General features: G+C 49.0%; 1 protein-coding gene across 1 annotated transcript in view; it reads left to right on the forward strand.

Annotated features, from left to right (window-relative positions):
- Positions 1-14,746, forward strand: part of MFSD12 (major facilitator superfamily domain containing 12) — a 197,917-nt gene that overhangs the window by 26,934 nt on the left and 156,237 nt on the right. The window contains exons 2-3 of the mRNA XM_040322574.1: positions 7,809-8,019; positions 11,871-11,997. Of these exons, the coding sequence (XP_040178508.1) occupies positions 7,809-8,019; positions 11,871-11,997 (338 nt within the window). The remainder of the gene's footprint in view (positions 1-7,808; positions 8,020-11,870; positions 11,998-14,746) is intronic.

Raw genomic sequence — 14,746 nt, forward strand, 5'->3', positions numbered from 1 at the left:
AAGGACGTCATATGACATCCTGGACTTTCAGTGGGGATATCTGAATGATGCCTGCAGCTACAGGCATCATTCAGACAGATATCACTGTTTTCTGCCTGCGATTCTGTGCAGCGGCAGCGATCATAGCGATAGATGGTCCCCAGTCATCTCTTTGGCCATCGGAGGCCCGGGAGCGATGTTATGACGTCACGCCCGGGTACCCGCAAGTAAACAAAGCTATTTTCATTGCTTGGCCGTTTTTGTGAAATCGGCATCGGCCGATTTTTGTGAAAGAATCGGCCAATTAGCTGCTAAAGTGTCCGGCCCGCATGGCCGCCTGCCCTGCAGTACTGACCCCACTCCCATGTATCCGATTCCTCCATCTGCACGGCCACCACAGAAGGGACATAGATTTCACTGGCATTGCGCCGCCAGCCGTGCCCGCCCCCTCCCTCGGCTTGCTGTATTAGGGACAGGGAGAAACAAACAATCATTGGCTTACAACTGCCGCCTGACTAATGTAACTCCCCCAGCAGGAATGTCTTCCTTTCCTGCTGAGGCGGAGCCTGCTGGCATTACACCAAGTTCTAAACAATGATTGGCTGATCAGCTCATCAGCATGCACCTAGCCTATTAGGTGCATGCAGACAGAATTGGATTATGATACCAGCATGTATGGAGGGTAAGTTGCCCAAATTATGTGCTACTGTGCCCCCCCCTGCAGAATTTATTAAAACTCCTTTTAAAAGGGAAACCTGGCTGAGGCTGGCATTGAGAAAATGGATGAGGATGAATTTGGGTGGAAATTAGATACATTGTGGAGATCCTTCTCACAATGTAACTCTCATCCCCACACAGTCATCCTCATCCATCTTCACAATGCAACACAATCATCTTCATCCCCACCCAGCACCATCCACCCCACTCCAACGCATCCCCTGCACCATCCATCCCTTTCCACAACACATCCCCACCCACGCCCAGCACCATTCATCCCTCTCCACAACGCATTCCCATCCACCCCTCTCCACAACGCATCACCACAATGCATCCCCACCCATGCCCAGCACCATCCATCCCACTCCACAATGCATCCCCACCCACCCCTCTCCACAATGCATCCCCACCCACGCCCAGCACCATCCATCCCTCTCCACAACACATCCCCACCCACGCCCAGCACCATCCATCCCACTCCACAATGCATCCCCACCCACCCCTCTCCACAATGCATCCCCACCCATGCCCAGCACCACCCACCCCTCTCCACAACGCATCTCCTCCCACCCCTCTCCACAACGCATCCCCACCCACGCCCAGCACCATCCACCCCTCTCCACAACACATGGCTGTGGAGGAGGCGGGTACAGAGAGAGGTGGCTGTAGAGGAGTGGGTACAGAGAGGTAGCTTTACAGCCACCTCTGTACCCCCCTCACCCACAACCACCTCTCTGTACCCCCCTCCTCCACAACCACCTCTCTGTACCCCCCTCCTTAAAATGACTAAGATTGTATTATTTTTCTTTTTTAATAATTATGAGGTGGCACTGATGGTCTGCACTGGTGGCCACTAATGAGGTGGCACTGATGGACACTAATGGGCTGAACTGGTACGCACTGATGAGGGGTGAACTGACAGGCTGAACTGGTGGACACTAATGAGGTGGCACTGATGGACACTGATAGGCTACACTGGTGAGCTGCATTGGTGGGCACTGATGCACACTGATAGGCTGCACTCCACCTCTCCACCCTAAACAATAACCTCCTCCCCAACCTAGATTTTCTGAGATAAAAAAAAAATCGGCCTAAAATATCGGCCTAAAATATCGGCCATCGGCCGCCCCAATTTTGAAATATCGGCATCGGTATCGGCCAGAGAAAAACCCATATCGGTCGACCTCTACTTGTAATCCTTTCTGGTAAATGGTTAATTCAGCCCTACTTGCAGTATTTCTTTACACCTGCCTAAAACTTTTTTTGTACAGGTGTATCAACTATTTTATTTCAATTGTGCCTTACAGTATTGTAAAATATGAATAGTTATTTGGCTTTCTAGTAAGAGTGCATAGTATTGGCGGTTTAACTTATGATGTCTAGAAAATGCTTTAATTTAATGAGCATTCATAACTGGAGCCTAAAAATTTTGTTTGAGGGAAAGATATTTATCTTTTAGTAAATGGACAGACACGGCCTTCACAAGTCTTGACATATGGGTTATGTTCCTGTTCATAGGTGAGGACTAGGCAGAACATGTTGGATATTTAAATACATGTTACTTTAATATAGTTGAACAGCCCCGCCCAGGGGGTGGTCCCTCCGGACATAGCCCTCCGCCCAGCAGCATGCAGCCTCGGTTTTTGTTCTGCCTAGCAGAGAAGGACGTGGCTCCTTTTGGGCCCAGCGCCCTGAAGAATTTTTTTTATTTTCTTTGCGATTCTTCTATCAACTGCCGGCTGGGTGACAGGCTGGATATATAGATCCTTGTAGTCTCCCCAGTCTGGCCATCGAGCGTGAGCAGACCTTAGCTAAGCGCTGGGTCGGCCGGTGGGCTTTTTGCTCCAGGGTCCACACATGACTGGGCTGTTTTGTTGTCTCACTCACAGTGGACCGGGCCGACGGCTACTTCAACGCGGTTGTAGGCCTGTCAGGAATGCGCCAGTGGGTCCTAGAATGGACATGTAAGTGCAGTCCCTCCTGCCTCGGCAGGTTGCAACAGCTGGGCATTCCTGGTTTTAGGGGGTTCTCCTATCCTCCCTTTTCCTGCTCTGTCACATTTCCCTCTGCTGCTCTACAGAGCTCGCTGCGCCTGGGGCGGACCTGTAAGGGGGGGGCTCAGTTTTCCCAATAGGAGATTGTGGGGTGTCGGGGCCCATTTTTTTCTGGGGGGGTGCTTTGCCTCAGGGAAGTCCCTACCTCGGCCTTCTCATTCACATCTCAGCGTTTCGCCGCCATTTTGGCGGCACCATTTTTAGCATGCCTGCTGATTCCATTGAATTTCCCATTGGTGGCCATTTTGTTGTGGCTGCACTGTGGCGCAGGTTGTTGTTGCGGGCGGCCATTTTCTTGTGGTCACGCCCTTTTCTCTGAGGCGTCTAGTGGTCATTTTGTTTGGGCTTTGGCCTGTAGTGTTGGCTTCCTGAATGGCACGCAGCACAAATCTCCTCGTGGATTTTTCCCCACAGCTTTTCTTCACAACACACGCTGTGTACAGAGGGCGGGTAGCGACGCTGAGCAGTCTCTTGCTGGGTTGGTGAGTCCCCTGTGTAAACCCCCCCCCCCCCCCGGTCAGTGCAGCAAGGAGGGTGGACTTTTCAAGTCTTGAATAGGTCCCTGAGAGCTGTCTGTGGTATTATGGAGTCAGTATCTGGCCCTTCTTCCCCAAACATGCCAGAGGTGACAACTGGTGCCCCTTCTCTTGCGCTTCCCATGGACACTTTGTCGGCAGTCCTGGAATAATTTGTTGCCAGGGTAGTAAGGGGGGGTAAAAAGCCACCCCCCCCCCATCTCCTGGGGAATGCTCGGACCTGTGCCTGGCTGCGGCACAGGACCCTGGTTCTGGGTTGTCGGAGGATGTGGGCCAGGACCTTCCTTTTGAGGAAGACCCCCCCCCCTCGCCCGGGTCAGTGCAGGACTGGGCATTTGTTAGTGCGCTTCTCAATGCTGTGAGGGACTTCCTTAAGCTGGATGGTGTAGCTGAGGGCTCAGTCTCTTTTGGGTCGCACTAGTCGGACCGCTCTGTAAAAGTTTTTCCTTATATATCCTTCTTTGACAAGATCATAGATGAGGAATGGGAAAAGCTGCAGAAGTCCTTTTGTGGTCCCTCAGCGCCTGGCGGTCCGTTACCCTTTTGAGGACAGCCTTTTAAAAAAAAATGGGCTTCTCCTCCAGTGGTTGACCCCCCCCCCCCCCCGTTGCTCGGTTAAATAAGGTAACCACTCTCCCTGTAGAACGGACCCCTGCTTTCAAGGACCAAACTGATAGTGACCCGCTCCATGTTTACCATGCTGGGGTCTGCATTGCGGCCTATTTTGGTCCAGATTTTGCTCCAGACTGTGGAGGAGCATCCGCTCCCTGCTGAGTGTGTAAGACTGGCCGACCAGTTGGTCCCGGGCCTTTGTATATGTCTGTGATGCTACCCTGGATGCAGCCCCCTTGATATCTAGAGCCTCTGTATCTGCGGTGGTATTGCGCTGCCTGATTTGGCTGAAATGCTGGTCCGCTGACCAAGCATCCAAAAAAGCCCTGGCAGATTCACCCTTCAAAGGTGGAAGACTTTTTGGTACCTCGCTGGACGACATTATTAAAGATGTCACTTCCCTCAGTCCACCAACGGGAAGGAGCCGCGCCGTAAGCCGGGTCCTTCCTTTCCCACGCAAAAGCAGTATTTTCGTCAGTCAGGGCCCGCGGGTAGACCCTCCCAGGCTGACAAAGGCTCAGCTGGGGGACAGAAACGTCCCTGGGTGTGTAAGCCGAACAAACCGGCATCCAAACCCGCCACCGCACGAAGTTTTGCCCCCGCCCGACTCATGGGTGGGGGGACAGCTTTGCAGGTTCACGACTCGGTGGACCTCCCTGCCCCCTGACCGGTGGGTCTGTGAGGTGGTCACTTTGGGGGAAACCAGATAGTTTCTTATCCCCTGAACAGATTCTTTCCCTCAAATCTCCCTCTCCTTTCGGATCGTCGGTCTCCCCTATTGGGGGTTGTGCAAGTCTTGCTAAGTTGCGGGGTAATTTTTCCTGTTCCGTGGGACGAGAGATTTCAGGGAATTTTATTCGAATCTGTTTGTGGTCCCGAAGGACGGGGTCCGTCCAATCTTGCACCTCAAAGCGATAAATGCCTTTTTGAGAGTACGGAAGTTCTGCATGGAATCCATTGGTTCGGTGTTGGCTGCGCTCCATCCGGGGGACTTTCTGGCGTCCTTGGACATCAAGGACGTGTACTTACATGTCCCAATTTGCGCAGGACACCAGAGGTGTCTGCGTTTTGCAAGCGGCGAAGACCACTATCAGTTTGTGGCTCTTTCCTTTGGCCTAGCGTCAGCACCAAGGTGCTCGACCTGATTCTAGCTTTGCTGAGACAGCGAGGCATTGCCATCGTTGGCTACTTAGACGATATTCTTCTGAGAGCAGTTTCTGGCTCAGAATTAGAGGTGGATGTGTCTATAGCCAGCCAGACCCTCAGAGTTCGGTTGGGTGTTAAACATCCAGAAGTCGTTCCTGATACCGACTCAGCGTTTTGGAATACCCGGGGTTGATTATGGACTCCGGGTTAGGCGAGAGTCTTCCTTCCCTTAGAAAAATTGCAGACTCTTCAGTCTGCGGTGAAGCTGTTGGCATCCCGCAAATGGTTGTCTCTCCATTTTTTGCATGCAAGTCCTGGGCCTTATGGTAGCCTCCTTCCAGCGCTAAACCGTTTGCCCAATTCCACACGAGTATTGCAGAGGGAGATCCTGTCCAAATGGAACAAATCTCCATTGTCTCTGGATCGCCAGATTCAGGTAGGCCGCCTAGTTGGTCTCTTTGAATTGGTGGCTGAGATCTCCGGCTCTTTGGTCTGCAAAGTAGTTTCTTCCCTTCCAGTGGACGGTGATTACGACGGACGCCAGCCACACAGGTTGGCGGAGGGAGTCCAGTCGGCCCAGGGTCGCTGGACTATGGAAGAATCCCATCTGCCGATCAATGTCCTGGAACTTCGGGCGATCAGGCTGTGCCTGTTCTCATGGTCGACGAGGTTGCAAGGTCGCCCACTCAGGATCTTGTCTGACAACGCCACGGCGGTGGCTTATGTCAACCATCAGGGGGGAACACGGAGCTCGGCTGCAACGTCAGAGGTCGCTCACATCTTGCGGTGGGCGGAAAGAAGCGTGCCTGCTCTGTTGGCCGTCTATATTCCAGGCGTAGAAAACTGGCAGGCGGACTACCTGAGTCGCCAGATGCTGGACCCAGGGGGAATGGTCATTGCATCCGGAGGTGTTTCAACTCCTTTGCAGGAGGTGGGGCACACCGGACGTGGGTATCCTGGCCTCTTGCCTCAACCGCAAGGTGTCGAGGTTCGTGGCCAGGTCCAGAGATCCCAGGGCAGATGCGTTGGACGCATTGGTGGCCCCATGGGGTCAGTATCAACAAATTTATGCCCCCTCCCCCCTGAAGTTGCTTCCTCATCTGCTCCGCAGAGTAAAGGCCGAAGGGATCCCGTTGATTGGCCCTGGCTTTCTTGGTACATCGATCTTGTGCGCCTAGTGGCGGATGCACCCTGGGGGCTGCCAATGCGGGAGGACCTTCTGTCTCAAGGTCCCGTACTTCATCCTGCTTTTATAGTCGCTGGCTTTAACGGCATGGCTATTGAAAGCCAGGTGCTAAGGGACCGAGGTCTTTCCGACTCTGTCATCTCAACTATGTTGAGGGCATGGAAATCTTCTTCCAGAAAGATCTACCATTGCACCTGGAAGGCCTAAATCTCTGTGTGAAGAGATGGGGTGGCGTCCACGGACTTATTCAGTTCCCAGGGTCCTGCTGTTTTTTGCAGCGTGGAGTAGAATAAGCACCATTAAGGGACAGATTTCAGCCTTGGCTGTGTTCTTTCAATGGCCTTTGGCAGCCTATTCTCTGGTGGGTACCTTCCTCCATGAGATTTGAATCTGGTGCTCTCAGTGCTTCAGGAACCTCCCTTTGAAAATATCAGAGATTCATCTTTTGACACTATTTCAAAAGGTGGCCATTACGTCTGTCAGACGTGCTTCTGAATTGGTGGCCTTGTCTTGTAGGTCACCATACTTGGTCCTCCATAAGGATAAGGCGGTGCTGCACCCGCAGCCTTTCGTCCGAAGGTTGTTTCGGCCTTTCACCTTAACGAGGACGTTGTTCTTCCATCCTTCTGTCCTCGGCCAGCGCATCCTAAGGAGGTTGCGCTTAATACTTTAGACATGGTACGTGCCTTGCAGGTGTACTTGTCTGCTACGGCTCAGTTTCGGAGGTCTGACTCGCTATTTGTGTCGTCTGGTCCACAAAAGGACCTGGCGGTCTCGTCGGCCCCCATTTCTAGGTGGATCAGGCAGACCGTCATACAGGCCTATGCCCTTAAGGGACGGGCGCCCCCCCTTTCTGGTCACAGCACATTCAACCAGGGCAATTGGTGCTTCCTGGTCTTTTCGACATCAAGCGTCTGTCTCAAAGGTGTGCAAGGCAGCGACTTGGTCGTCCGTTCACACCTTTTCCAAATTTTACAAGGTTGAGGTGAATGCATCTTCAGATTTTTTTCTTTGGCCGCAAGGTTTTGCAGGCGGCTGTTTAAAGTTGCACCTCCTCCGTTGAGCTCTGCTTGTTTTGGGGTGAATCATTTGTTTTTTTTTTATTGATACTGTTCCCACCCCTAATTTTTTTTACACTGCTTGGGGACGTCCCATATGTCAAGACTTGTGAAGGCTGTGTCCGTCCATGGACGAAAAGAGAAAATAGGATTTTTTTTTTTTTTTTTTTTTGTACACCACCGTAAAATCCTTTTCTCTGCCGTCCATGGACGGACACGGCACCAACCCCTCCTTTTTAGGTTTGTACTGCTTGTTACGAACTGAGGCTGCATGCTGCAGGGCGGAGGGTTATGTCCGGGGGGACTGCCCCCTGGGCGGGGCTGTTAAATTCTGTTTAAAGTAACATGTATTTAAATATCTAATATGTTCTGCCTAGTCCTCCCCTGTGAACAGGAACATAACCCATATGTCAAGACTTGTGAAGGCCATGGACGACAGAGAAAAGGATTTTACGGTGAGTACAAAAAATTCTATTTTATTTTTTTTAATTTAGATATTTTTTTTTTTTTTTTTGTGCAGGTACCTTTTGTGTGGTGATTTCATTTCCATTTCTCTTCAACCCGTGCATTGGTTGCACAGAAAATACTCCACAGTGGGCTGGCTTGCTATACTTTACCCCATTCATAATAATTTTTCAGTTTGGTTGGGCAGCTACACAAATCTCTCATCTCTCACTCATTCCAGACCTGGCTAAGAATGAACATGACAAAGTGGAGCTTACAGCATTCCGGTAACTTCTTCTTTTTTTTTTTTTTTTTTTTTTGTATTTGGTAGTCTATATTTTTGATTGTGTAACTTTCCAGAGACATGCTCTACATGTTGGTCCACCTTCACTGGTGCTCCTTGTCATGCGAATTGACAGTTCCAAATCTCATGACAATTCGCACACAATTGTCAGAAATGGAACTGTTCAAATCGGTGCGAGTCTGACTTTGCGGTGCTGCACTGATTTTGAAATAAAAGGTTCCTGCACAATTTTCAGGTGTGACTTGCATAGACCTCTGTGCATGAAGTGGCACAGATGGTCAGCCATGTAGCACCTGAAATTGCGCTGACCTGCTACTTTGATTTCAAAGTAGCGCCAATGTGAACCAGGTCTAAAAGCTGTTGTCTAAAATGCTGTTAATACAACTTGCATTGATTGATGAAGTGGTCAACACTTATAAATACACAAGCAATAAAAAAAAGTGTTACTGAGTTAGTGTTTGCTTCTTACTTATTGGTAAAGAAATGTATACGATGTTTCCTTTTTAGATTGTGACAAGGTAAGACCTACAAAAACTGAAATCTTAGTTAAAACAAAAATCCATTCCTGTCCTCTTCCTGCTGCAGGACACACAGGTGATACTCGAAAAATTTGAATATCGTGCAAAAGTTCATTCATTTCACCAATGCAACTTAAAAAGTGAAACTAATATGAGATTCCTTACATACAAAGCAAGATAGTTCAGGCCGTGATTTGTCATAATTGTGGTGATTATGGCTTACAGCTCATGAAAACCTCAAATCCACAATCTCAGAAAATTAGAATATTGTGAAATATTCTAGGCTCAAAGTGTCCCACTCTAATCAGCTAATTAAGTCATAACACCTGCAAAGGGTTCCTGAGTCTTTAAATGATCTCTGTCTGGTTCAGTAGGAATCACAATTGTAGGAAAGACTGCTGACCTGACCGTTGGGCAGAAAACCATCATTGACACCCTCCATAAGGAGGGAAAGCCACAAAAGGTAATTGCAAAATAAGTTGGATGTTCCCAAAGTGCTGTATCAAAGCACATTAATAGAAAATTATGTGGAAGAAAAAGGTGCACAAGCAGCAGGGATGAGCGCAGCCTGGAGAGGATTGTCAGGAAAAGGCCATTTAAAAGTGTTGGACTTTTTACAAGGAGTAGACTGAGGCTGGAGTCGGTGCATCAAGAGACACCACACACACAGACAGATTCTGGACATGGGCTTCAAATGTCGTATTCCTCTTGTCAAGCCACTCCTGAACAACAAACAACGTCAGAAGCGTCTTACCTGGGCTGAAGAAAAACAGACCTGGTCTGTTGCTTAGTGGTCCAAAGTCCTCTTTTCTGATGAGAGCAAATTTTGCATCTCATTTGGAAACCAAGGACCCAGAGTATGAAGAACGAATGGAGAGGCACACACTGCAAGATGCTTGAAGTCCAGTGTGATGTTCCCACAGTCTGTGATTTGGGGAGCCATGTCATCTGCTGGTGTTGGTCCACTGTGCTTCATTAAGTCCAGGGTCAATGCAGCCGTCTACCAGGAGATTTTGGAGCACTTCATGCTTCCTTCCGCAGGCGAGCTCTATGGGGATGCTGACTTCATTTTCCAGCAGGACTTGGCACATGCCCACTAGGGGTGTCAAATTTAATCGGTGCATTGCGATTCGGGTGTCCCCGATGCGGCACCGGTGCATGCGACCGTAATAATCAATGTTGACCCCGCCCCCGCCCCTCACTGAAGATATCGCTCCGTTTCAGATTTTACCTTGAGGTGCGCTCATGTGACTGCCCGGCCCGCCTCTCTCCTCTCTGCTTTTACGTCTCGCGTCTCTCCTGGCGTTTGCCTTGCCCACTGACTGTAACTGAGGTGATCAGTAGAAAGGCGGGAGGTGCTGACGCCAGGAGAGACTGGACTGCAGAGAGACGCGCAGCGCAGACTTTTTTCACCGGGCGGAACACACCCTGGCTGAGCCTGCAGCCCGCCCTGATGAGTGAAGTAGTACTAGTCTGTCTGCAGTTCTCCAACTTCTGTTGCAAAGCCGCCTGCCATAATTGATTAAAAGGGTCAGGCTAGGTTGGGACACAGTGACTCTCTCCCTCTCTCCCGACTCCAGTCACCAACTTGAACTTGGAGTCCCATAGTGGACCCCTGGCCTGGCTGCAACATCCATCTCTTGACTGGATGCTATTTATGTGATGTCTACAGGCAGCGGTTATCAGACAAGAATGGCAGTGGTGTGATTGTACAGATGTTCACAATCTGTCTTGCTGTCACCTGTATCCTGTCCGCCACCTCCTGTATGCCATCCTCTGACCACCTCCTGTATGCCATCCTGTCCGCCTCTCCGATCATCTCCTGTAGCATGTCTGCAGTCTCTGATCATCTCCTGTACCACTTGATAATCGCATCGAATCGTGAGACCGGTGAAGATGCGCAGCCCTAATGCCCACACTGCCAAAAGCACCAAAACCTGGTTCAATGACCGTGGGATTACTGTGCTTGATTGGCCAGCAAACTTGCCTGACCTGAACCCCATAGAGAATCTATGGGGCATTGCCAAGAGAAAGATGAGAGACATGAGACCAAACAATGCAGAAGAGCTGAAGGCCGCTTTTGAAGCATCCTGGTCTTCTATAACACCTCAGCAGTGCCACAGGCTGATAGCTTTCATGCCATGCCGCATTGAGGCAGTAATTGCTGCAAAAGGGACCTAAACCAAGTACTGAGTACATATGCATTCTTCTACTTTTCAGAGGTCCGATATTGTTCTATGTACAATCCTTGTTTTTATTGATTGCATATACCGTAATATTCAAATTTTCTGAGATTGTGGATTTGGGGTTTTCATGAGCTGTAAGCCATAATCATCACAATTGGTTCAGGGGAACAAAACTGGAAGCGCCACCTAAGTGCAATATGTTAATCACAATTTATTGAGTTAAAAAGGAAATGCACTTGCAAACATGTATAAAAAAACGGCCTCATCTGTTTGCTGTAATCGCGGTCCGGTTTCGGGTGCATGCAGGCTCACAGGTAGGCAGGAGAGTGTAGAAATTCATCCTGTTGTAATCAGGAAGCCAGCCAGAACCAGTGTGGAACTTAGACGATGATGTGACACGAAGCGCAACCAGAGAGGGCATCGGGGGGGGAAGGACAGTATAAGGCAAACCACTGAGAATCTAGGCTTGATTCTCAGTGGTTTGCCTCATACTGTCCTTTCCCCGGTGCTCTCTCTGGTTCCGCTTCCTGTGACGTTATCGTGTAAGTTCCACATCTTTAGTGTTCCTTTTTAAAGAAAAGGATTTTACAGGCAAGTATGACGAAAAAAAACAAATTTTCATGGTATTTAATCACCTCCCACCCGGCCACTGCACATAAATGGCCGGGTGGTGCTTTGCTCTTTCTGAGTGGACTTTCAGGGACATCCTCAGAACGAGTGCTCGCAGCACGGCCCCATCCTGTGTTCATTATGATCAGAGGATCCAGCTGAGCAGGGTTCGGGATATGGGCGCTGTGGTTTGACCCTTCACATCATGTGATGGCCGTGTCAAATTGCAGCTGTCACAATGTAAACAGACGCGTGTGATTGGGCACAGCTGATTACGTGGTAAAGGGTTGGCCCTTTACCCCGATCTGCATTAAGACTCCCTCCCAGAACTAGATGACCGCGCTGCAGCCATCATTCAACTTTAGTGTAGTTGGCAAGTAGTTTTTAGGGGTTGTGTTACAAAAAGGTTCTTGTGGTGTGTGTGTTGTGGTGTGTTTTTTTTTTTTTTTTTTTTTTTTTTTTTGGTTCAGTGTGCACAAATGGAGATTTCCAACAGTTGTGTTTTTTTTCTCTTTCCACAGATATGCTTTCACTGTATTGGCAAACATCTCTGTTTATGTTACTGCTTTGGTGCTATTTCGCTTTCAGCTGGGGGAGACAGGTGATGATTACACGCATTTGGGACGGAAAGACGCTCCTGCCTTTAGGGTATGTGAAGCAACATTATTAATAAAGTCAGACATTTGTCTTAAAGGGTCACTAAAGGAATTTTTTTTTTTTTTTTTTAGCTAAATAGCTTCCTTTACCTTACTGCAGTCCTGGTTTCATGTCCTCATTGTTTGTTTTTGCTTTGATGTTGCTGTAATTCCTCTCTGTTCTGGACACTTCCTGGTTGTCTGTTTCCTGATCACAGTACTGGGAGATTTCTCACTGTGGTGACTAATCAAGGAGGTGTGTCTAAAACCCCTCAGCACCAATCCAGTTTTGTTTTGCAAAACCTTCACTGCCCTCTATTGGCTCTCTGGCTCTGTACATCAGAGAACCAGAAAATAGCAAAAATGAAACTAAACTGCAGGTACATTATATGATTGTTTTTTTTAATCATTTTTAAAAGGAATCGGTTAACTATTATGTCTCTATACCCTGTAAACCGTCATTTCAGCAAAAAAAAAAAAAAAAAAATTCCTTTAGTGACCCTTTAAGGACACATCCACATTTAAGGCTGAACTCAGGGATAAGCGACTCTTGTCTAAATGCAAGAGTCTCATGCATTTTTACTTGAATTTTGTTATGTGTATTTCTTCCAGATCTGTGCAGTAATCCAGTGTGAAACTTGACTCTGTGCAGGAGCTTCCTGCAATAAAGACCAGTCACTGGTGCTTTCTCTTTGTGTAGGGCGACTGGTCTAGTCTCTGTCCCACTTGTAGATTTTTTTTTTTAAGGCAGCTTATGGTGGGTGGAGCTACTGGGTCTTTTCCACGGCTCTGCTGTCTGCACAGTGATTTTACCTCAAATTTTACAAGATAATATCTTGGTTTGTGTGCCTGAAGATCACATTTTAACACACGTCAACATATTGTACAAGTAGCTATTGATTTCAAAGGTACTATTTGCTGCGTTCATTCAGTGGTGTGTGTGTTTTTTTTTTTTTTTTTTTTTTTTTTAATGCATTCATTTGCTCTAATACCGAACGCTTTTTTTACCCTCTTCCTGCCCAGGCTTTCAGTGCTGTCACACTTTGACAATTTCTTGGTCATGCAACACTGTACCCATATGAAATGTGTGTGTGTGTGTATGTATATATATGTGTATATATATGTGTGTATATATATATATATATATATATATATATATATATATATATATATATATATATATATATATATATATATATATATAATTTTTTTTTTTTTTTCTCCTATCACCTTCCAGGACGGCACACCTGAGAGATGAGGGCTCCTCCCTACAGGAAACGCAATGAATTAACAACTTGTTATAAGTCCCCACCCTTCCCCTTGATCCCCAGTATTGATTGTGTTTCTCCCGAACACAGCGACATGTTTTGTTCCGTTTTAAAAACCTAAAAGACCGGAGAGGGTCTAATGGTACCCCTGTTAGCCAGGTTTTAGGGAGGCCGGGGAGGGCTGAACTAACCTGTAGGCTTGTCCTTCTCACAGGTCGCCCCAAGTGTGCACCAGCGCTCTGGCCACAGGGAGTGCACGCCATCGCTGCATTTCAAAATCGCTGCCATTAGCCACTCTCTGCACTTCCGGGTTTTCCTATACAGGAAGCACTGGTCTCAAAGCCTCGTTCTGAACAGCCGCATCACAGAAAGTGGGCTGCGCGGACTCGGTGCAACCCGGAAGTGCCAGGAAACGCCGGGAGACAGCGTGGAGAGCAAGGCGGTACCAGCACCCCTCTAGCGCTACCAGCAACTTAGGACCCAGCCAACCTCCTCATGGAACAAGAGGAAGGGAAGGCAAATGCGACTGAAGGCAGATCCAGGTCGGGGACCGGTGAGTACAAACCCCCCTTGGAAAGGGAGTGAGAGGTCCTGGCTTCCAGGGGTCTGAGATCCCAGGGCCAGCCAGAACAGGAACTGGCTTTCACTTCTCACCTTACCCTTTCCCCTCCCCAGTACAAACCTGCAGTTTTAGGGGAAGACAGCGTAATGTTATGCATGTGTTATATCTCTTGTCTTACAGAATCCCCCAGTGGAACCCAGCAGGCCTCAGTTCAATCTCCTGCCCCCCCCCCCCCCCCTCTACCTCGGTGGGCTGTACTGTAGCAGAAAGCAAACTTGTCACAAGCCCGAGCAGCTGCAGTACAAGTTGTCTGCGCGAAGAGATCACAAAAGCTTCCTGCATGCTGGGACGGTGGCGGGATTACTGAACATGGGCTCTAGGCTACGGCTGGAGCCGTAGCCTAGAGCCTATGTTCAGTAATCCCGCCACCGTCCCAGCATGCAGGAAGCATAACAAGTGTGATCTCTTCGCGCAGACAACTACTGCAGTTGTTCGGGCTTGTGACAAGTTTGCTTTATGCTACAGTACAGCACCCCCAAGGTAGAGGGGAGTCGGCGCGCAGGCTACCAGGCTGAAGGATTAATTTCTCGTGCTGCTGGAGGTGGAGCGGGGTTTAGCGTGGCAGCCGAAAATCGGCCGATTTTTTTACAATAATAATCGGCCGATGCCGATTTCTTAAAAACGGACAAATATCGGCCGATATATCGGCCGACCGATAAATCGGTCTACCTCTACCCTTAACCACTTAACTACTTGCCGTCGCCGCACCGTCATAATACGTCCACAAGGTGGCTCTCCTAGGCGAGATCACGTATTATGACGTCCTACCCTTTAGCCGCCACTAGGGGCGCACGCGCGCCGCCGGAGGCGCGCGCACGCGCCCCCCGCTCGCCCCCGACTCCCGTGCGTGTGCCCGGCGGGCGCGATCGCCG

Source organism: Rana temporaria, chromosome 1 (genome assembly GCF_905171775.1).
Source record: "Rana temporaria chromosome 1, aRanTem1.1, whole genome shotgun sequence".
Taxonomy (NCBI): Eukaryota; Metazoa; Chordata; class Amphibia; order Anura; family Ranidae; genus Rana; species Rana temporaria.